We start from the raw sequence: 24,352 nt of genomic DNA on the forward strand, positions 1-24,352 counted from the left end.
AAAAAAAAGAAGTAAAAATTCTGAAGGGGAAAAAAAAGAATCTGGTGGCAAGAAGCTGCACTGCAATCTCAGAGGTGTGCAGTTCAAATCCACCAGATGTTCTGCTGGAGAAGAAGGGGCAATTTCCTCCTGTACAGATCAGATCCGATTTGATGGTACACACACACAAATAATTACATTTAAAAAAATTAAAAAAAAGAAAAAAAGAATCTTGAGAACATTTCCAGGAACAAAAGAAAGCAAACAATTGAAAGGTCAACACACTTTAAAATATTTGTGGTTCTTGATGAATTTAGATGGGAAACTTAGATGTTATTATAACTTTTTTTTTTTATTCTCTCAGACTCATTGCCTTCTAGCTGTAATCGACCCTCCACTGGGTTTCCAGTGACATAAATCGCAGGTGACGAGACAACCATCTTCCGTTCTAGGATCTGAACCATGTCTTTGCGTCACAACTCCTATTTCTTTCACAACATCATTTTATCGTGTTAATGCATTCTGTGTGTACTCGGTCAAATGCATGTATAAACAGTTATGTACACCTTATACTGCTAGTCGTTTATATAGACTGAAAAGTATCACACATTCAGTTGTTCATGCAGACACCTCTTGAATTTGTGTGTATTGCAAATTGAATTTGTGATACACAAAGCACTTTCTAGAGGGTAAAAGTATAGACAAAACATAGTCCCTGCCCTTGATAGTTTGCAGTGTGGTGAGAGGGGAGTATGGAGATAACAGTTGGGGATCAGAGTGAGATAAATGCGATGTCTGGTGGCTCAGCGGTAAGGACTTGCACTACCAACCCAAAACCTACAGTTTGAGACCACCAGCGGCTCCACAGGAGAAAGATGGGTGGTCTCTCTCCGTGCGATTGCCTGCCTCTGAAAACTGCTGGAGGGTCAGCTATGGACCGGTCACCTCAACAGGATACAGCAGCAGCAGAGACTGAACAGTGAGTGTGTCAAGGTGGGAGCGGAGCTCTGTGTGGCAACACCCTGGTTTATTTTGCCAACCTCCCCCACCCCTTGGCTTCACTTCATAAAGCCGGCTTTATACCTGTTATCATTATGGACTTCCCAAACTTGTCTAAAATAAAGTCCTCAGGTTTGTTCCTGGACAGGCATTGTTGTTGTTGTGTACCATCTAACAGGATCCGACTGGCATAGGAGAAGGTTGTCCGTCCTTCTCTAGCAGAACATCTGGTGGATTTGAACCATGTGTCTCTGGGAGTGCGGTGCAGCTCCTTTGCCACTGGGCCACCAGAGCTCACTTGGATAGGCTTTTCTTTTGGTAAATAACATCTAGTCCACTCAGTTACACATCTCATTTCGCTCCGTTCTTTTTCTCTTTCTCTTCTCTCCACAAGTCTCATATTTCAGGCCTTCTATTGGTGCTAGCAAAGGAGAAGACCCCCAATCAAGTAAGATGGAGTGATCCGATGACTTCAGCGGTGGGCCGTAGTGCGTCCGATGATAAGGACGGCACAGGGTAGGGCAGGGTTCAGGTCAGCTCTTCACAGTGTCACTGTGAGTCGTGCTTGACTCGATAGCACCTAACAACAACAACCACAGGCATTAGCAGTTACACTCTTGGATGTGTCCTTTGCCTCCACGCTTGACCAAGCTGCCATCATTTCTAAAATGACTGTTTTACTGGTCTCTTCTGTTTGAGCCCTCTATTCCCCGAATCTGCTCTCCACGCTGTGAGCAGACTCCTCTGTCTCCTGTAGACACTGTAGCCTCATCCTGGTCTCCCTCTTGGCATTGAGGCTTCAAAACACTCAAACTCGTTGTCAAGTCAAAACCAATCCTCAATGAATTCTGCATCAGATTTCCAGGAGGCTGTAAATGGCCATTCTTTCTCCTGACCAGCTGTGGGTAAAATGAATAGCCAGAGAGGGGCTGCCTGTGCGTTTAGTGGCTCAGCTCACTACAGACCACACCACCAGAGCTCTCTCCACTCTGTGATGTTCTGGTACTTTCTAAAACATTACAGTCTTCCCTGTCCTGCGCCACCTTGACCATCTCTCCCATGATCGAGCCCACGGTTCGAATCCTGGTGTTAATCCTTCTGATTGAGGGTCTTCCTTTCTTTCTCTGACCCTCCGCCTTTCCCAGCATGCCGCCTTTGTCCCAGGACTAGCCCTCTCTGGACAATATGCCCAACGTATGTGAGATGAAGCTTCACCATCCTTCCCGCTTAAAAACACTCTGTGTGCACTGCCTTTCAAGACAGACTCGTTTGTTTTTTAGGCAGTCCACGGGATCGGCGACTATTTTTGTTGTTGTTGTATATTGTCAAGTTGGAACCAACACCGAGCTGACCCTCTAACAAGTTTTCAGAGGCAGTTAATTGCACAGGAAGAGATTAGATTGCAGGTCTTCCTCCTGTGGAGATGCTCGTAAATTTGAACCACGTTCCTTTGAGCTGCCAGCCCAACTCTTTTTCCAGAGCTCCTGGTTAGTGTAGTCTCTGTGTATTTAACCCTCCTGTAAATGTTATGCTGTAGGTATTGTTAGGCACCGGGATGCACCAGCCCAAGGCAGTTGGAGTCTGGGTATTTTGATGGTGCCGCTAGGCTGTGCTGCTTCATTACCTATTGCTTTTGCTCGTTCAGAAGCCGCTAACCTCTCCCTTTTTCTGTTAAACTGGCACAGAGGGGAAAAGTACAGTCAGGTTTAGTAATCTCTGCCGGAGACCAAACTATTAATTATTCCACATGATTGGTGCTTACTGTTCCTACAATGCACATATTGTATTTCTCTATTTAAGGGAAATTATGTTTGCCAGCGTTTTTATTGCTGTACCTAGATTCTTGGCAATCTTTTTTTTAAAAAAAAAATAGCCACTGGTAGAAGTTCAAAACAAGTCACTGATAAGCGATGGCAACAAAAGCCTCTTTAAAAGAGTTTGGAGGTTGTAGACTGGTCACGTAAGTTAAGGGATGGAGGAGGATGTGACGGGGACTGGAAGAGAAAAGAGCCCGCAGCTGGAAATGGTAGGAGGTTACCAAACAGCGTCAAGGGTCACCGGTTTTCTGAAATCATTTGTGGTTTTCCCTTATTTAGATACCACAAGCTTTCCCAAGTGAACTTTCCCATGTACTTTTCTAGTCAGTTCTTAACTCTGGTATCAAAATAAGCTATCCCTCAGGGTTTCGTCTGTGGGTGGTTTTTGGTTGGTTTCCCCTCCACACACACTGTTCCCCTGTTGGGACATGAAATGTTGCTCATGATATTGGTCCGATCCTGGTCCCTAAATGTCCTCTAAAACCCTAGAATCTCCACCACCTTTTCCTGCTGTTTTCAAGATCCTTGTCTCCCAAACTCAGCTTCTAGGGAAGGACAGTCGTAAGTACCATTTGAAAAGGGGACTGTGACTCATAAAGGTCGGGGAAGGTCCTGGCACCATCCACCGGACGTTCCTGGAAGGTTGGCATATGCAGGGTCCTTACTAGTCCCTGTCCCGGTCCCTTTCTGAGGTGATTGGATCCTCACGAGGGGAGCACACACAGACAGACACACATGCGTTTAAGGTGAAGTGAGGTTCCCTCGACTCATGTGTCCCAGAGGAGAATTGTGTTCTGTGGGTTTGGTTTGTTTTTTTTTTTTTTATATCTAGTAGCTGGTTTTCTTGGAAGTCATTCGCCAGGTCTGTCTTCCGTCTGAGGTCGACCTGGGTGGATTTGAACATGCAGTGATTAGGTTCCCAGTGAGCATGTTTACCTTTTGCATCATTCCTGCGCGGCCTGGGGTGACAGTACAGTGTGGTGGCTGAGAGCGTGGGCAGGTGGAGGTCTGGGCTCGGCAGCGCCCTGTCTGAACTTGGACCAGTTGCTGTATCTTGTTGAACTTCCACTTCCTCACCTGTGCAGTGGGATTGTCGCCGGTATCCACAAGGTTTTGGTGTGGATCAAGGTTATTAACAGTTTCCAACGTGTGCTGGTGTAATGTTGCTATAAAAGTACGCAAATTACCACGTCCACCTATTCCTCCCCTCTGCTCCCTGCATTCTACTCCCGTGTCTTCACCTCCTCTAAGTAAGTCTGTGGAACGCCATTCTGCTTCAGCAGATGCTGAAATGCCCTTGAGAACCTTCCCATAAATTGCTGAAAGTGACTTCTCTTTTGATTTTTTCTAATCTGTGGTCTTCCCTGGCAATAAATCTGACAAAGAGTCTCAGAGTCCAGCTCTTGCTCCCTCTTCACTGTGTCCTTTGCTTCCTTCCAGCCTCACTGCCTCTTCCTCCCTTGGCACTCCTTTTTCTCGGTCACTGTTAATTGAGAACCAGCTAAGGGCCAGCGCTGGTGCCACTGGCAGGGGATAGAAAAGTAACAGAGGTGTAGTTTCATACACCTGAGTCAGAGATGTGAGCGGAACCAGCCTGCATGGAAAGCCCAGTGACAGAGGCCTGGGCTGTGGGAGCATGAAGTCAGAACCTTAATCTTGTATCATCACAAACCCATATGTCGTTTGATGTAACGCGATCAGTTCACCCAGCTCTTCACATGAGGGCAGCTGTCTGGGGTCACGTCTTCCCTGGAAGCAGATGAAGCATCTCCCAGCGAAGGGCTTGATGGACAGTGATCAAAGCTGTCTTCAGCGGCGAGGTGGCCACGGCCACTGTAGATGTAGCAAGGAGAGGCGGGATGCTCACTGCAGACTGCGTGGCGATGGTAGTGGAGACACGCGGTCTACAGTGGGACGTACCCTTCATTTACTTCTCAGCTCCTGTCGCATCTAGAAAAACTCCGGTCCTCGATGATCCAGGACGCAAGTGCGATGAATGCTTTCCACAAGCAGAGGGTAGAAGAGCTGGGCCAGAGGGTCCAGGAGCAGAATGAACTGATTGCAACTCAGAGAAAGCAGGTATGTCTGCTGATATGTTGACACTTCGTCTGCAAAAGCCTTCTGGGTGGATTTTTAAGGGTGAGCTTTTTGACAGTGGCATCAAAGTCCATTGGATTGACAGATTCATGACCTCAGTGGTATTACTGTCAGGCCAAGGCTTAGTCTATTAGAATTTGATGCACTATAGAAACTTCCATGGGGATGACTTTATTTTGATCATTTGCAGATCATTAGAGTGAAATAATAAACTATCTTTGAGGGTAATTTTCACTGATATTTATCAAGGCAGGAAGTACTTGAATATAATTGGTTTCAGTATGTTCTCCAATAACTATACATAAGTGAAATAAATTTTTTTGCCGAAAATGTTTATTAGGTAATTTTCACTGATATTTATCAAGGCAGGAAGTACTTGAATATAATTGGTTTCAGTATGTTCTCCAATAACTATACATAAGTGAAATAAATTTTTTTGCCGAAAATGTTTATTAGGTATACAAATGATGTATTCAAAAGACTATCATTATAGGATGATGCATTCTTTTGATTGTAGCAGGATTGTAACTTCTGGATTAAACCAAAAGGACATAAAAAAAGAGCATTGACTTTTATTTCAGAGTAATTGTACATTGTTTAAGTAAAGAAAATGACATGTTCTCCTCCATCATTGCTTGTAAAAGTAAATTTTAAAAGAAGTAAATCCAGTAAGAAAAACTTTGAAAAATACTATAAGGGCGGGCGTACTAATTTCAGACTCAGAATAAATCTGGAGGTGGATTTGATTTGTTTTCTGGTCATTGCCTGGGGAAACAGCTGCAAATCCAAATGCTGCTTTTAGAAACATTTGTATCTTTAATGTCCACGTACTTTGTGTCTTTGGAGGACTTGGTGGAAAAGTCGGTTCACTGAGTACAGGACCTGCCCATCGTGCATCGTGTCTGTTTTAGTTTCAAGTCTGTGTTGCTGGAAGATTGTTTCTCTTTGCAGATTAAAGAGTTTACCAGTAGATCATTAAACAGCATCGGTGAAGCCAGAGGTAAGTGGACCGGCCTTGCAGTGCTGGAGGCAAAGGGCACCACCCTCGTGGTCCTGCGCAGCAGCAGAATGTGGGTCCACACGGTGTGTGCCTGCTGAATGGGTCATCTGTTATTCACGACAGCAAAGAATTTGAGTAATGTCATTTGAGTCATCCAGTGAGTTCGTACAGGAAGCTCTGGTGGCTTAGTGGTAAGGAGTTGCACCGCCACCCCAAAGGCGTGAGTTCTGAGCCCACCAGGTGCTCTGTGAGAAGATGGGCTTTCTCCTTCCATTCATTTACTGCCTCTGAAAACCCACTGGAAGCTCAGCCAAGTGGTTTCTGACTCCATGACACATAACAGCCTCGAGTTCATATATCTGTGATTTCTGTCAGAACACTCTTAGGCACATCAGGCATGCCAAGCAACTATTTACCTACTGATGTAGATCCCATAGGCTAGAGTTGAGATTAAAAGAACAGGGTGTGGGAAGCAGCTGGGTCCAGCTCCTGTCTCCAGGCCTGTGAGGCTTTGTGATGGATGGACTGCTTCAGTCTCCTCATGTCTGTGGTCAGCATCGCAGTCAAAATCAAGTTGAAGGCAGAGTGTACAGTACAGGTGTTAATGCCATCTACATCATTGTTGGGAGCTTTAAATGAGATTAGCCAAGCCAGCTAGACATACCTTGCATATTAGTATAAGCTTATTATGTAAGCTTATTAATGCTTACTAGTGTTACTAGTAATGGTAAAACTCTTAATAATTAGATAAGTGAGTAGAGGGCACATAAGGAGTTCATCATTATAATTCATTACATTCATGAATGGCAACTAATGTTATAAAACAAAATGACTGAATGATTGCTTGGAAACAATCTGATTTATATACTCTAATAATGTTGGAAAAACACCAAAGATATAAAGACTTGCCAAGTAATACTCCTTTGTAGTATCTTGAAGGTTTTTTTTTGTTTTTGTTTGGTTGGGTTTTTTTTTTTACCTTAAGTGTATGCCACTCAAATTCTATTTTTTAAATTTTTTTAATTAATTTTTTTATTTTAATTGTCATTTTAACAAAAGTTTACAGAAAAGTTAGATTTTCATTCATTCCTTGTTGCACATTTTACCCCCTCTCCCTCCCTCCCTCCCTCATCCCCAAGCTTTTTTTTTACTAGTTTATTTACAAAATTCTAGTACAAATTTGAACAAATTCTTTCAATTTCCCCCCATCAAATTGTACATGCAATGATCAATCCCCCTTCCCTCTGTGCATCCACAGCCTTCTGCTTCCAGCCTCTCCCACCCCGCCTGGCTCCTTATACTCCTTGAAGGTTCTTTTTAAGCATTACCACCACACCTGCTGCTGCTGTCTGTTGGTTCTGCCCAGGGTGTTGTGTTTATGGTTTGTGTACAGCCGGCGGGCTTGCGCCTATCCGGGATGATGAGTGCGGGGCAGGATAGAACAGGATAGAATAGAACCTGTTGTGCGTAAGGACATCCTAAGTCGTCTCCACCTTGCGGGCACCTCACAATGACTAAAGCCATCGCTTTCCGCATCATTTGTAGAACTAGTCCAGAAAGGGCCGTAGGAGTGAGCAGTGAGTTTGGCGAAACAGAAATGAAGGTCTCCCAGTGCAGACTAAAGGCCTGATCCTCTTTGTAAGCCTTAAGTGCTGCACAGTCTTCTTTTACCCAAGGACCTCCAGCCAGCCAGGACTTGTCGCTGTGAGCTGAGCTGCATACCCTCAGTCTCTGGGGACCGTGGGAGACACAGTGATCTTGTGCTGAGATCAAGGGGTAGGGAAGGTTCTAGTTTTCCTTTCTTCTCTTTAGATGGTGAGAGTTCAGTGAAGCTATGATAAGCTCCTGTAATTATTTGAAACTCAAGCTCATTACCAGGGAGTCAAAACTGACTCCTCGCTGATCTTCCAGCGGTGTTCAGAGGCTGTGAATTGCACGAGAGGAGATTGCCAAGTTTTCTCCTTTCTCTGTGCCATAGAGAAAGACACTCCGTCAGAGCCCCCCTCTGGAATTACTTATATATCATTAAGTGTTTGGTTGAGCAGTACTTTTAGAAAGATTTTAGCTTAAAAGTTATTTCTCTTATCTTTACAAACTCTCTAAACTCTATAAATATGTTAGTTATAGAACAGAGTTCTGTACAGAAATTATATTAGTTATAGAACAGAGTTCAAATCTTTTGTGCAAACTTACTCTCGGTCATATTCAACTTGAGGACACCTAACCACTGCCAAGTGAGACTAGTGCTGTTATATCTGGAGGAACGAACACTCTTCCACTTTGTACATCACTCTTTGTCAGTGTGCAGTATGAAGTAACCTGGGTTTGCTGTGATGCAGAACCTTGTACCATTGGGGTATCAAATACCAGAATGGTTTCCCAGTGTGGACAGTGTTTAATGGAACTCCCACTTGTAAAACAGGTTTGGAAGCACGAGTGGCATTCACTTCCTAAACCACATGCCTCTGGAAACTCTGTGAACTTGGAGAAATGATGAAAGCTATGGAAAGGCATTAGGTCTTTTGCTCGTAGAGTCGCTGTGAGTCGCGTTCGACTCGATGGCAATCAACCATGACAACAACATCTTTACTTTATTGGGTGAATTGCTATATGTTTGGAAATTTCATTTATTTTCTTAGGGGAAATTGATTACAATAAAGACTTGTCAGTATTTATGCTAGAGCTTGTGATTTTTCATATTAACTAGTTTTTTTTGCTATTTCAGGGAATACCATAACCTGGCAGACGTTTGAATCTAAGCCGCCTGCCCCAGCTGTCCCTTGTAAGTCTCTATTATGGGCTGAAGGTATCCTTGAAGTGCTAATCCAAAGTAGACCTTTTGCTTACTTTTTGAGAGCCACTTTCTTTGGAGATTACATTATTGGTTTTGGTTGCTGGTTTTGACCTGGTTGTAAAACCCACTGTGGGAAGTGTAGTGGTGACTTTGGGGTCATTTTTGCCAGCCAGAGTTCTAGCTTCATATGAGTCTAGTCAAGCAGCTGCTGAGAATTCTTTGGCAGACTCAGGGATACGTCATTGGCAGTCCCAAATTCGACAGGGCAACCGTGTGACTGGTATATGTCACGTTTAGCGTCCAGAGGCTGGGATTGCCTGAGGCCTTGAACAGATGTCTGCTTGCCCAGTGGTGGTCAGCCTAGCTGTCTGACTCAGAGTTGTTGGGATTTTGCACGACACCAGAAAACAGTGATCTTTGCAATTTAGAAACCCAACACCCTTTTGAAAAAGCATAAGAAGTTAAATATTTTCATTTTTTCTTCAGGAAAGTATGAGGGAGGGAGAGAGAGAAGAACTGAGTGGTGAAAGGAAGGGAGCAGGTGTCAGTGAACAGAGGACAGATGAGGACATGTGAGCGAACCAGGGTCTGACACAGTCAGACTGAAGCTCAGGTTAGAGAGAGAGAGACAGCCCCATAAGTATGACCTCACTCACAGTGAGAGGTCTATGGCACGAAGCAAGGATGTTCGTGAGTTTTGGAATTTGGCACACCTGATAAGAAAATGCTGGTGATTTAAGCTCATGGTCTTGGATTTGTCTTAAGGCCTGCTGATGTTGGAAGCTCAGGTGATGCAGAGAAACGGGAGGGAAGTGGAGGCTGTGTGCCCAGGAAAGGAATGAGTGACAGCTAACCATCTCCATTCACTCTCTCCTGTCAAGGCAGTTTGAGTGATAGCAGCCCCTCTGCCGGGTTCCTGACACTATTGTGTCTCCATACTGACGCCGTTGCTCTTTAGTACTCTGACCCTGACAGCAGATTTTCCCAGTGTAGTTCATCTTTTGATTTCTTGGCTGCTGGTAACCAAGAGTGTTGATGGGCCATACAGTAACTGTTCAACTCTATTGTGAGCACAAAATCAGCCACAGACCAAGCATAAATGAATGAACTTGACGGTTCAGTAAAACTTTTATTAGAAGTGAAGCAGTGGTCCTGATTTCTCTTTTACACTATAGAATGTGAAGTCTTGATTCGGATTATACATGTTTCAAACAGATTTGAAGACCACAGATTCAGAATTATTAGCAATCTACATGTGGGTAGGATTTGAACAACTTCAGTGTTGGGCTTTCTGATGGCCAGGACATGGCTTTGGAAGTCAGTGAGGATTTCAGCCCAGTGTTTTCAAAAGTGTGATTCAATTTAAAGAGTTCTCTTATTAATTAAGCACAAGAAAAGAGACAATGGACCACCAGACAAATGTTAGAGGGAAAAAACCAGTATAAATAAGTAGTCCACAGAGGAGTCTTGAGCAAAACTTGAGAAATATTGCAGATAGGCCTGTGACCTCATCCTCTGGAAGCATTTTAAAATAATACTTTATCTTACATCTGTTCAGCTCTGAAGGCTATAGCTAGATTAACCACTTGCATTCCAGGCCAATGGATGGAAGAATATTTTAAAAATTTGTTTTCTCAAACACAGCTGTTCATGGCAGCCTTTTTCACAATAGAAAAAAAAAAAAAGGAAACAACCCAAATGTCTAATTAACAGAGGACTCAGTTGATAAAATATGGTATGTGTTTAACACGAAGCATTACTCAGTTATAACAAGGAATGAAACGTTGATGCCTGTGGTCACGTGAATGAGCCTTGAAAACATTATGTCCCATGAAAGAAGCTACATGGAAAAGGCGTCTATGGTTTGATTCTGTTTCTAAGGAAGGTCCAGAGTAGGCACGCTTATAGGGAGTCGATTCCTGGTCCCCAGAAGCTGGGGACGGGTGAGGAGGGCCGACAGATGAGTATGAGCTGGTTTTTGTCATGGGCTGGAGGAGATGTTTTAAAATTTGATAACCTTGATGATTGAATAACTGTGAATGTACTAAAATCCACCAAGCTTTTAGAAAAGTTGGTTTTAATTGGTTATGGAGTGTCTTTGTCATTTGAAAGGTATGTCCCTTCTGGTCTGTGTATGTTTGGCTAACTAGAGATGGTGGACTCATCCTGTTGGGGTGCTTTTGCTTTGATTGTGGAACTCAGTCAGCTTTGTCCTCCTTTTTGCCGTTTCAGTGAATGGCCCGGCACCACCCACTCTGGATGCCAAACCGGGTCTCCCACCAGCACATGGTAAGTTTCAGCATTTTCTCTCCACTTTCCATCCTGAGATAGAGAACTTATTAACTGAATGAGCTTCTCCGGGCTAATTATGTGAAACAGGAAACATCTTAGTGGTTTTAAAACATTGTAAATGGAGCATAAATACCGACGTCATGAAGTCTAAAATGCACATGTTGGCAGACTCACAAGTAGAGAGTTTAACTTCGTTTTGTATTCCTATTATTTGTGATTTTGGAGTGGAAAGTAATAGGTCCTGGGTGGGAATGGGGTGACCTTCTCCTGGGAGGCCAGCCAGCCAGCCAGCACATGCCACCGGGCATGCGTGACTGTTTTTCTAACTTTGAGTGTGGCAGTAAGTCACCCTTCTTAAACAAACAGTTTCAGTGATTGGTTGGGAAAATCTAGAAAAAAGACTCATGGTAGAAAAATAAACCACAGGGCAAAGTGGGCTCCATTAGACGACGTCACCGTCAGGACCCAGGTCTTAGGCCACACCCCAAGGAAGAGAATTGTTAGCGGGACCTGGTAGATGGGGTGAATATTTGTAGCCATGTTTTCCTTCAAACAATTAAGATGCTGACATTTTTCAAGATGTGCTTGTCAATCCCTGGTTTCCTTATGATCTGCTGTGCAGAGTGAGTGAATTACGATGGGAAAGGGACCGCGTTTTTTCCTGTTTTACCTGGAGGTGCATCTGGAACCCAAGGATTACATTCCTCTACTTTGTGCTTTGCCTTTCATTTGGATGTAAATCCCAGATGTGACTAATTTGACCACAGGCTGGACCCTTAGCGTGAAGGTCCTCAGTTACTGCGCTTCCTCGCTGTCTGACTCACCCCTCGAGTTTATTGTTGCACCTTTTTTTCCCTCCACATGATCATTTCAAGTCAATTTTCTTGTGCGTGCCATCAGTATATAATGTATACAGTCTCTATACAGTCCTTGTGCTGCATTTGATTGTTTATAAGTGTTTAGTGTATGCATGCTTTGCGTTTGTTCTTCTTTCTCCCTTTCTCTCTTTATAGTCCAGAGGTGGTGTTTTTTTTTTTTTCATGGATTTATCTTTTTTTCCTACTTGGTTATTGCTTGCCTCTATAAATTGTTGTGCATGGTCCACATTTTCTTGGTTCTGTGTTTGAGTGTCCCATAAAGGACACATAGAATAGGTACATTGAAAGCTACTATGAGATAACATCTCACTCTAGTAAGCATAGCAGAATTCAACAGAGAAGCAAACAACAAATGCTGGTGAGGTTGTGGAGAAACTGGAACCCTTATTCACTGTTGGTGGGAGTGTGAAATAAATGGTGCAACCACTATGGAAGGCAGGATGGCGCTTTCTCAAAAAGTTGCAAATAGAAATGCCCTTTGACCCAGCAATTCCACTACTGGGAATATACCCCAAAGAAATCAGAACTGAGACCCAAACAGATATATGTACACCTATGTTTGTTGCTACGTTGTAGCAAAGAGATGGAAACAACCCAAGTGCCCATCAACAAGCTAATGGATATAGCTGTGGTATAGTCATGCATTGGAATACTATGCAGCTCTGAAAAACAAAGAATTTACAAAATATAATGGGTGGCCCTGGAGGACATTATTCTGAGTGAAATATCTTAGTTACAAAAGGACAAATACGGTATAATAGCACTGTTATAAAACAGGACTGACAAGGGGGTTCGGGGGGAACTAAGAAAAGAGGGGATAAATAATGTACACGACATTGAAACAGATAAGGGAAAGAACTGCTTAAAAGGAATATATGATTAGGTATTATTTGCATGACAACAGTCCAGAATACAAGCTGCATAGCATAGTGGACTGGGGGAGGGAAGCAGAATTGTGCAATAATGAAAGAATTTTTTTTTTTCAAAGAGAAAAGCAAACTTTGGGGTGGGAAGGGAGGAAAATATAAGAATAGAAATCCAAGTTCTCTATAAACTTTTGTTAAAATCTCAATTAAAAAGAACATAAAGATCACAAGTATGAGGGGGGAAAAATAGGTACATTGAGCTATCTGCGCTCAGACAAGTCTACAGTTCTAAACCACGGACAAACCTGTCAGTTGTAAACACTCCCGGAGCGGGGGGTCCCTGTCTGATTGACCAGGGCTGTGTGACTTGGTACATTCCCATCCTAGAACCTGGCGGGCATTGATAATGCTCATGTTCAGTGCCAGCCTGACCTGGCAGTGAGCCCACGGCCTTTGGATCATGATCAGAGCTGATGGAGCATCTCAAGGGGCCCAGGAGTGAGGAGGAGACTTGGCTGGAGCCCACTGACCCGACCTCCATCAGGCCCGCTTCCCCGTGTGTGGTGGGGAGGTGTGTTTGTGGAGGAGGCAGGCATGTATTGCATAACAGCAATTAGCCTGTTTACCCCTTGAAGGGTGACCCTGTCCTGTGACTCCATCTCAGAGCTCGCTGAGTTTCTTGACCATGAAGTTGCCGTGACTGCTTCCCTATGTTCAGCTGGGCTCCTGGGGAAACAGAGGCAGAGATTTCCTACGAGGCTCCCAGAAGGGCTCTTGCACAGCACCTGTGAGGGCAGCAGCCTTGAGTGGAGGCAAGCTTGACCCCAGATGCAGCTCCAGCAAAGCCTGGCAAGTCTACGGAAAGTTTTAAGGAGCTTTAATAGTGTAGTTCATATCATGCCAAAATCTCCAGCAGGATGATTGGGGATTCGGATCCAGCAGCTCCACAGTGGACAGATGGACAGTCCTCTCCCATTAAGATTATGACCTTGGAACCCCAATGGAGGATCTCTGTATTTCAGGTTTGGGTCTACCAGGAGCTGGAAACTCAATGGAAGGTCTATATATATATATATTAGAATTGACCTGATGGCATTGAGTCTGGGTCTACCAGGAGCTGGAAACTCAATGGACGGTCTATATATATATATATATATTAGAATTGACCTGATGGTATTGAGTTTGGGTCTACCAGGAGCTAGAAACCCAGTAGAAGGTCTCTATATATTAGAATTGACCTGATGGTATTGAGTTTGGGTCTACCAGGAGCTAGAAACCCAGTAGAAGGTCTCTATATATTAGAATTGACCTGATGGCGTTGAGTTTGGGTCTACCAGGAGCTGGAAACCCAGTGGAAGGTCTCTATATATTAGAATTGACCTGATGGCATTGAGTTTGGGTCTACCAGGAGCTGGAAACTCAATGGAAGGTCTATATATATATATTAGAATTGACCTGATGGCAGTGGGTTTGGGTCTACCAGGAGCTGGAAACCCAGTGGAAGGTCTCTATGTATTAGAATTGACCTGATGGCAGTGGGTTTGGGTCTACCAGGAGCTGTCCAGCTGCGATGGATATAGGGGGGCAGGCTGTTATACTCTGGCATCCACCATTATCAGGTGTGGGCTGCCCTGAGAATGGATTGTAGTCTCTCCGTTCGGCTCGGGGCAGCTGTGGCAAGTGAGCTACCAGGAGCTGAGACTTGTCCATCTTCTGGCTGACAAAGGGGGTCAGGAGGAAAAGGAGAACTTTACTAACTTCCCTCCTTTTTCACTTGGCTTCGGGAATTGAACAGCTCAGGTCACCTTGATACTAAGGCAGTAGAGATGGGGAAGTGTATTGCCCTAAGTTTTCCTGGTAAAAAATCTCTTTGGTGGTATTTTTACTGCAGGCCACATCCAGCAAGGAAATGACACTGTTGTTGTCCACCTGACCCTCCTCCCCCGATTGTTTGATCTATGTGGCCTCATAATGAGCCCCCTGTCCTTGGAGTGCGACCAGGAAAAGTATTCATTTACCTTCACTAGTGAGGATGGTAATGGCCCCTTTATCCAGGGACCTCTAAAAATGCACAAGTAGATTCCAAGTCCTGGCAGCCCTCTGTGGGGTTTCGGATGTGGTCAGTTTTGATGGATACAGACTGTACACTTTAGCAGAACGGCTAGTGGACTCATTCATAACTGTCAGCCTTTCAGTTAGCAGCCCAATACGTGAACACTCGGAACGAACAATGTTGCCTAAACAAACTATGGACGGTTGACGGGCCGGTCTCAGTGCAGGAGAGAGTTCGTCCCTCTAAAGAGAATGAGTCTTGTCCCTGCACAGGCCTTGCTTATGGTCAGTCATTGGAGATTCACATCCTGGAAGAGTTCAGGAGAATCTTTAGGGAACTTTTACCCCTTCAAGGAGGATGGGAGGGAAGGGCCCCATTATTCCAACTGTGTGTACCCCCTGTCTCTCACACCTGGGCTGTAGACATTCCAACAGGTGGAGGTGGGGGGGCTGCATCTAGGGTACCAGGACAGAGATAGAGACATGAACTGGGTCTTGAAAATGTGTGAGAAAAGGCTTGCTGTGAGGTTGTCACCTGTCCTTGAATCCCTTTCTGTCCTCATCCTACCACTTGAGGCCCCAGGATGATCGATGAGTGCTGGAGTGTAAGGGAGAAGTGGAAATATTAGAGCTGCCCCGCTTTTTCAGTCTTTTAGAATTCTCACTGTTTTTCTCTGTAATCGCCTGATCAAACTGTGTTATAAGTAATTCCTTTAGGGATAAGTGATGGAAATTTTGCATGTTTGTGTCCTTGTGCCTTCAGATAATCATCTCAAGCACTAAGATAATGAATGAGAAACTTCAACGTAATTATGTAAAAGTATGATTTCTGACAATTAACAATCTGGAATGAGATCTGCATACAAAGTTAACTGAGGGGAGTCAGGGAGAAAAAAATGTTTATCGATGAATGAATGAAAATTAAAAAAGGAAAAAAATAACATTTAAAAAATATAATTTCTGAAGTAGAACTAATAGAAAATATGTAAAAAGAAATTATATGAAAATGTGTTTAGCTTTGACTGATAACCTCAATATATATCTTAATTTATTCCACTAAAATTCATATTATGTAGGCATGAATAAAATGATATCTTTCAAAATTACATCTTTATAGATTTATATCACAGAATTAAATCTTTCAGAATTGTTTGGTAGAGTACTAATTTTACTTTGCTCCTACGTTATTTACACTATTCTTATCTTCCCCCGTAATAGAACAGACATTCTCCTCACACATACTGGAACCAATAGAAGAACTTTCAGAGGAAGAAAAAGGTAACCGAACTTGATCAGGGTTGACGTGTATTAAGTTTAATTTTGTGCCAGAGGCTAAGCCTGGGAAATATGAACCAGGGATTTTTTTTTTTAATTTTTGCTTTTTAATCACACTGTATCGAAATTAGGTAAGACATTTAGATGAGGATTAGTTTCGACCTGTATTATACAGTTACCCTCAACAAGACAGATTGACACAGTGACTGTAGCAACGAGGCTGTTTGTTGGAGATGGTGAGGTTGACTCAGAGTAGAGGAGGGTCCAGAGCTGGTTGTCACAGGGTCAGCACACAGCAACATGTATCACGTGCACAGCTTTGCGTTCAAGCCTGACAAGGCCAGAATGGTAATTTTTTTTTTCATACTCCGAAATTAATGAGGTTCATTTAGAAATGATTTATAGTTACAAAGAATGCCTGATGTCCACCTACTGAATGTGGAATCTTAATGGGGAAAATTATATCTATTTGAGCTGCTACAGATCTTGGAAAAGAATTACAATGATTATCACTTAATTACCTTTATTCTGGTAATCTTTAGAATTGCCCTCTATCAATTTTTTAAATTTATGAGAATGTTTTTAAAAAATCCTAAGGAGGTGTTTTCTAATGCCAACAATGTATATCTGGGGGGGGAGGAATCCGTTTGAATCAGTTTATTGTAATGCTCTCCTTATTCATACTAAAGTTTTATATCTTAAGTCTGCTTCAGGAGAAAGCAATTTTTTTATATTTATATAGGGTCAAAATCTGTCAGGAAGAACAGTAAAATTATATATTAAAATATGTAAATTCTTAATATTTTGTTCCATGTTCTCTAGACTTTTGGAAAGAAATCTTTTCATGAGACAACAAGTTGAAAATTGACTAAATCAGACATATTTATAATGTCTACAGAAGGGTACTGAATGTACCCTGGACTGCCAGGAAAACAAACAGATTTATCTTGGAGAGGATTAAACCAAGCTACTCCTTGGAGGCAAGGATTCTGGGGCTTCGTCTGACATACTTTGGACATGTTGCCAGGAGGGACGGGTCCTTGGAGAAGGGACATCATGCTTGGGAGGGTTGAGGGACAACGCAGGCGGGGAAGACCCTCTATGAGATGGATTGATTCGGTGACTGGGGTAATCGGGATGGGTGTGTCAGAGGCAGTGCGGTTGGCGCAGGATAGAGCAGGGTTTAGGGCTGTTGTGCATAGGGTCGCTATGAGTCGGAAACGACTCGACGGCACATAACAACAACAACAACAACACACACTATTCTAAGTTTCAAGTCTTGGTCTTACTGTATTAATAATCATCAATGCCTTTTTGATGTTTTAAAATATTTTAAGTGGATTAAAAACACTTTAATTAAATGTTGTTTTTTAAAATTTGATGTTTAAAATGTTTTTAATGATTATTCTTTTAAGTAATAGTTCCATTTCTTTTGCTGCCACTTAGGTTTGTAGTTTGTCTTGATTTACAGTGTTTTTATCAGACTTTTTACGTAGTTTAAGATTTCCTTTCTTCCTGTCTATGTTGTTGTTTATAGTTGCCACCAATTTTGCGCAGTATTTAAATCATGTCATTTCTTCTACTCTTCTTTGTTATTCCTGTTTTAATCTTTAAAAGTCTGTTTCTTTCTGAAGCAGGAGTGAATATTAGAATACATTAAAGGGTGGTAAAACCGTACGCAGTTGTTGATGGGAATGTAAAGGCATTTAGATGAACACTGCTTCAAAAGGTCCTTGCTGAGTCCTTGTATAAGGTTTCTCTTGTTCCCTTGTCAGAGGACTGAGGAGCAGGGTGAGTCTTTAGCAAACACTTAGAGCAATCATAAAAGATGACCCAGGCCCAGACCTCAAGAGGGCTGCCTGGGGGCCAACTCTGGGTCTTTTCCACGGAAGTGATTTGTTTAAGCTGTCCACTGTTGGCAAGTATTTTATGATCAGTCGCCAATATTTAAGAATCAAACTATTTCATATGCACATCTAAGTATTTTTACTTCTCTTGAGAAACTTGAAGTTCTGTCCACAGTCAACACCTCCAGCAAATCTGAGTAGCAATCACCTACTGAGGAAGTGTTTGCATTTTTTTTAAAAGAGAACTGAAAAACAAATTCATTTTTTAAAAATTATTTTTATTTTCTTTTCTACTAGTTTACTTACAAAATTTGAATACAAATTCGAATCAATTCTTTCCATTTCCCTCACTTCCCCCATGAAATTGTACAGCCCGGTTCCCTTTACCCCCACATCCCTCTGCTTCCAGCCTCTCCCATCCCTCTTGGATCCTTATCCTCATTCTACAATAACGGTTTTATACAGTATTTATCCTTGTGGGACTGAGTTAGTTCACTCAGAATGATGCCTTCAGAAGTGTTTGCTTCTTGAACGGCACTTCTGCTCCTCAGTACTCACTTGCCCATCCTTGTTTGTGAATCCCCACAAGTAAAGTGAAACAGTGCTCAGAAATGATGCTGGCTTATTGATGACACAGCGAACACAACTTACTCTTACCTGAGGTTTGCATACTGCCATCTGTTTGCTTGCAACTGATGTATGTTCTCTTACATGTCCAAAATATAAACTCTTGAGCAATCTGTGTCATGTGTCAGGAGGTTCATAGAAAGTTCACCTCATTTTAAAAGTGGAACCTCAGGTCACAGCGTTCACACTCATCCCACCAAGGTTCAAAAAAAGCCTACTGATTTGCCCACTCGTCCCTTCTCTGTCAGCCCCCAGTTTCCCCTTCTGCATCACCGTGACTGAGCTGCTTTTAGAGTGTGACCTGCACTGCGAGAGATCTGAGTGAACTTGGCATCGTTTCCTGCTGACAGAATGCTGCATTCTCCCCTGTCTATCGAGGGCTCCTCTACCCCTTCTTTTCACTTTAAATCTTTTGTGTGACCTCCCTTCCACTAGCTATGCCTCTGTCTTAGTACCTTAATAAAGCTTTTCACTTGCTTTGTGGGGGAAAAAAAACCCAAACTAAACCAGCAAACAACAACAAAAAAAAGCCCCACTATGATTCTTTACAAGAAAGTAACTTATGGCTATTTCTGTGTATTGCTTTCTGTACGGTTTTGGGGTTTTTTTCCCCATTATTTTTATTTTATGTTGGGTTGCATATGAAATTTGTATACATTGTGTTTCACCCGTTCCTCTATTCACATTGTATTTCATACATTTCTATATATTGTATTCTATAAAGTTAATCACTGTTGATCCATGTCCAACAGTACCACCAACCTCTGTGACTTTGGGATTTTCTCTCTCTCCTGCCCACTTCCCCCTATAAACTTTTGTACACATCTTACTCGTAATCCTTCTATTTTTACAATAATGATCTTCTGCAGTATTTGTCCTTATGAAACTAAGTTAATTCACTCAGCATAATGCTCTCCAGTATTATATGTTGTTGTTGTTGTTGCTTGCCTTTGAGTCGAGCACGACTCATAGCGACCCTATGAACAAAAAGGCTTGAAACACCTCTGCAACTCTCAGTGTTTATCAAAGTTCGTAGAGTTTCCGGAGTCATGTTGTTTAAGAAGAGGATACCACTCCTGCTTCCAAGCCTGTCATAGTATATTATTGTTGTTATGTGCCACTGAGTCACCTGTGATGATATAGCAGCTCTGAACCCTTCCCTGTCCTGAGCCAGTCTCACTAATTTTGACACACCAACCCTCATTGCTCCAATTACTGTATCCATCCATCTCATCCAGGGTCTTCCTCTCCTCTGCTGTCTGTCCACCCTTTGAAGAATGATGTCCTTCCTCAAGGACCAATTTCTCCTGGCCACATGCCCAAAGTAAGTAAGACAGAGCTTCAAAATCTTAGCCTCCAAGGAGAGACTTGGTTTCACCCTCTCCAAGACAGACCTGTTTGTTTTCTTGGAAGTCCCTGGTATGTTCAAGATTCTTCTCCAGCACCACAACTCAAAGGCATCTATTTTTCTTCTGTCATCCTTAGTCATTGTCCAACTCTCTGAAACATAACAAGTAATTGAGAAAACCATGGCCTGGATTAGGTGCACCTTAGTATCTAGACTGACATCGTTGCTCTATAGCACTCTGGAGAGATCCATGACAGCAGATATTCCCAGTGTAGTTCGTCTTTTGATTTTCTGACTGCTGGTGTTAAGAGCATTGATTGTGGATCCGAGCAACCTGTAATTGCTAACAACTTCAATCTCTTCTCCATTTACTATGGTGCTGCCAATTGGCCCAGTGTTGAGAATCTTTGACTTCTTAATGCTGAGCTTCAATCCATATTGAAGACTACAGTCCTTGACCTTTTGCAGCAAGTGCTTCAGGTCTTCTTCAGTTTCTGTAAGCAAGGCTGTGTCATTTGCATATCGTAAGTTGTTAATGAGTCTTCCTCCAATCTTGATTCCACATTCCTCCTCAATAATCCCTGCTTCCCAAATGATCTGTTATACATTTATTTTTCAAAATTGTTGATCCTAAGTGTTGCATACTATTTCATCTTGTGAATGTTCCACAGTTTCTCAGTTTGTTGATGGATATTTGGGCTGTTTCCATTTTCTTGCTATTATGCATAACACTGCTATGAACATTGATGTACAAATCTCTATTTGTATCCCAGTTCTCTCTACATCCTCTACAACATGTATTGCTTGCTATCCTAACTTTGCCATTGCTACTGGGCTAAGATGGTATCTCATTGTGGTTTCGTTTTGCATCTTTTGTATTGCCAGTGATTTTGTGCATTTCTTCATGTGTCTTATTGGCTATTCAAATGTCTTCCTCTGTGAAAAGTCTTTTTATGTCTTTGGCCCATTTTGTAGTTGGGTTATCAGACATTTGCTTGTGTGCTTACTTTTTAAACTAATTTTTATAGGGTTATATACCCGATATTGCTGTTGAATGGGGGATATTAGCATGTGAGGCCAAAACACATCCTTGTCATTGTTGTGTACCGTCGAGTCAGAACTGACCTCGAGCTGACCCTCTGGAGGGTTTTCAGAGACAGGTCATCGCACAGGAGGAGATTGCCCATCTTTATCCCAGAGACCAGCTGGTGGCCCCAAACCACGTGCCTTCAGGATTGCGGTGCAGCTTCTTGCCACTAGGCCACCAGAGCTCAGAAGGACTGTTGTATATTTGAAAACTTGAAGTGTGAGGAACTTGCTTCTGGTCATTGAGGGTGATTATTGGCAGAGCCAGAACAAAATCCAGGTTTTCTGATTCTCATGTTTTAATGCAAAGAAGAAAGAATGGAAAGCTGAATTGGCTTGTAGGACTAGCCCAGTGGACTTGGGCAAGTGTCTTCACTTCTCTTGCTTTAATGTTCTTATGTGAAAAGGGAGGTTGATTACTCACTGATAAAGTTCTTTCCTATGGAGAAATAATTTTATCATCCTCACTGCTTAATTCACCCTCCAGCTGTTTGCCTGTCTTAACTTCTGTACTGTCTGGCTGATATGTCAATCACATGTGTAGGTTCATGGGCGTTAGCATGACCATTCATCACTGGGATATACATCGTAAGGTTTAATGAGAAGAATTGTTGACCTCTAGGAATAGGAAGCTCTGGTGGCATAGTCCGTAGAGAGTTGCACTCCTACCCAAGAGGGTACAGCTCTCTGCTGGTTCAAATCCCCCAGCGACTCCAGGTGCATAATTCACAGCCTCAGAAAACTCACTGGCGAGTCGGTTCTGATGAGTCAGTTCTGACTTGACGGCGGTGAATTATTTGGTGAATTATTCTGGTGAACAATATCTGCTTTAACTCAAATCTTCAGGTCTGGTTCGTTTTCAAGTTCTTTCCCCCTGGTCCACTCTACAGCTTCTCTTTCTCTTAAACACTCAAAATGACAGACAGAATTTAATGGTATGTAAATTATTCTTCAATAAAATTGTTCAAACAAAAGAACATACTGAATAGCTGTTAGACATTCAGCATGAATATTGAGAATATAAATTTTAAGATTATCTCCATTTTTTAATTGTATAGAATTTTATAATTGTAATTTAAAGAATGGATACCTTTGGGTTGTGGTGCTGGAGAAGAGCATTGAACATACCGTGGACCTTCAAGAGAACAAATATGTCTCTCCTGGAGAGGATGAAACCAGATTGCGCCTTGGAGGGAAGAATTTTGAAACTCTGTCTCATATACTTAGGGCATGTCGCCAGGAGGGGGCAGTCCCTGGAGAAGGACTTTATGATGCTTGGAAGGGTAGAGGGTCAGTGCAGAAGAGGAAGACCATGGGTGAGATAGATTGGCCCAGTGACTGTGGCACCTGGGGTCAGTGTCATGGTGAGGCTGGTTCAGGATAGGACAAGGTTCAGAGCCATTGTCACTGGATTGCTAAGAGTTGGATTCAGTTTGGTGGCACATCATCATCATAATAATATTTAGAAAAACATATCCATGGAGGATTTATTTTTTTTCTTTAGTGTGCTAACACTAGCGATAGTTTTCCTTTCTGTAAAAATTCTTAATCAACAGAAATATTGTTGAAATGGTATTTAGAAACCATTTTCAAAGGCACTTTAAGATCTTCCGCACATCTGAAGATGCCATGAGATGGATAAGAGAAGCATAGAGTCCCTCGGGCCACCGTGACGGCTGTCTCAGGGAAGGCTGTGGATGTGACTCTTGTTGGGTGGAATACCCCGTCCAGAGCCTGGACTCCCGAAGTCTACTCTCGTCACCTTCCGGTCTGAATTTACACAGCCTCTTACTGTCTGAACTCTTGCTCGTTGTTGTCAGGGGTCCTTCCAGCTCACGGTGACCCCGGGGGCTGTGTAAGGAATGAACTGCCCCGTCCTGCACCCTCTTCACAATTGTTCCCGTGTTTGCCGCCCGTTGCTGCCGACACTGCGTCAGTCCATCTCATTGAGGGTCTTCCTCTTTCTCTGCCTTCAGCTCTACCAAGCCTGATGGCCTTCTTCAGGGCATCCTGCCTGGGCCCTCCTGATAGAATTTCCTAAGTATGTAAGACAAAACCCTACCCACCCTCACTTCTATTGAGTGCTCTGGTGGCTCTTAAAGCACGTTTGTTTGTATTTTTGGCAGTCTGTGGTATAGTTAATAGCTTGATTCAGTTGCACCAATTCTTCATTACCTTCCTCATACATTTGTCAGCATTCACATACCTATGAGACAATTGAAAACACCGCACCCTGAATCAGAACCACAGTCCTCAACGCAAAATCTTTATCTTTTCACACTTCACAGAGGTCCTTGCAATAGATGTGTCTAATGCAGCCATCATTTGATGTCTTGACTGCTGCTTGCAAGGGGTCTGTTAACTGGGTGTTACTACTTCTTGGCCCAGGATGCTCTTGTAGCCTGGTGGTAAGAAGCTGCGCTGCAGTCCCAAAGGCACAAAGTTTGAATCCACCAGCTACTTCATGGGAAAAGGATGGGCAATCTCCTCACGTGCGATTTATAGCGGGTCTCTGAAAACACACTGGAGGGTCAGCTGTGGGTCAGTTCTGGATTGGATGACACACAGGTGTAACAACAACATCAACTTGTTGGCCCAGTTGTGAGACTTTTTTTGTTGAGGTTTAATCTACACTGAAAGTTGTAGCCTTGGTCCCTTTGCAAAAAGACCTAATTTTTCAAATGTCTTGAAACCACTCATCCTCTCTATACTTTGTTAGAACACGTTTGAGGTTTTTTTAAAATTATGGAATAAAAGAGGAATATGGAAGGAAAGTGAGGAAGCTATGGCTTGTAATCTTTTTTTGTGTTTTTAAATATGTTGTTGTTAAGTGCCATCAAGTTGCCTGCGACTCAAAGATAACCTATGTACAACAGCCCGAAACCTGCTCTATCTTGTGCCAATCTTACTGTCTCTGACACACCATTATCCCACTCACTGAATCAGTCCATCTCATCGAGGGTCTTTTTCTCCTGCGCTGTCCCTCCACCCTTCCAAGCATGACATCCTTCTCCAAAGGACTGCTCCCTCCTTGCAACATGTCCAAAGTATGTCAGACAAAGCTTCAGAATCCTTGCCTCCATGGAGCAGCCTGGCTTCACCCTCTCCAGGACGAACCTTTTTGTTCTCTTAGAAGCCCATGGTGTATTCAACACTCTTCTCCAGCACCACAGCGCAAAGGCATCAATTCTCCTTCTGTCATCCCTAGTGATTATCCAGCTTTCTGATGCACAGCAAGTGAATTGTGAGGACCATGGTCTGGACCAGGTGCATCTTCATTTCCACTCTGTCCGGTCACCTTTCTTTGGAACGGTAACAAATATAGCTCTCTTTCAGTCAGTTGGCCAGGTGGTTGTCCTCCAGAATTCTTGGCATAACTTGGTGAGCACATCCAG

At 42.9% G+C, this 24,352-nt stretch overlaps 1 protein-coding gene across 1 annotated transcript in view; it reads left to right on the plus strand.

The window, feature by feature from the left end:
- The window catches only part of DZIP1 (DAZ interacting zinc finger protein 1), a 71,504-nt gene that overhangs the window by 29,279 nt on the left and 17,873 nt on the right, over positions 1-24,352 (plus strand). Inside the window, exons 9-13 of the mRNA XM_006879626.1 lie at positions 4,734-4,874; positions 5,844-5,892; positions 8,618-8,674; positions 10,919-10,975; positions 15,993-16,052. Coding sequence (XP_006879688.1) covers positions 4,734-4,874; positions 5,844-5,892; positions 8,618-8,674; positions 10,919-10,975; positions 15,993-16,052 — 364 coding nt within the window. The remainder of the gene's footprint in view (positions 1-4,733; positions 4,875-5,843; positions 5,893-8,617; positions 8,675-10,918; positions 10,976-15,992; positions 16,053-24,352) is intronic.

This window comes from Elephantulus edwardii, unplaced genomic scaffold (assembly GCF_000299155.1).
Source record: "Elephantulus edwardii isolate Elephantulus edwardi_28Jun2011 unplaced genomic scaffold, EleEdw1.0 scaffold00004, whole genome shotgun sequence".
In the NCBI taxonomy this organism is placed as follows: domain Eukaryota; kingdom Metazoa; phylum Chordata; class Mammalia; order Macroscelidea; family Macroscelididae; genus Elephantulus; species Elephantulus edwardii.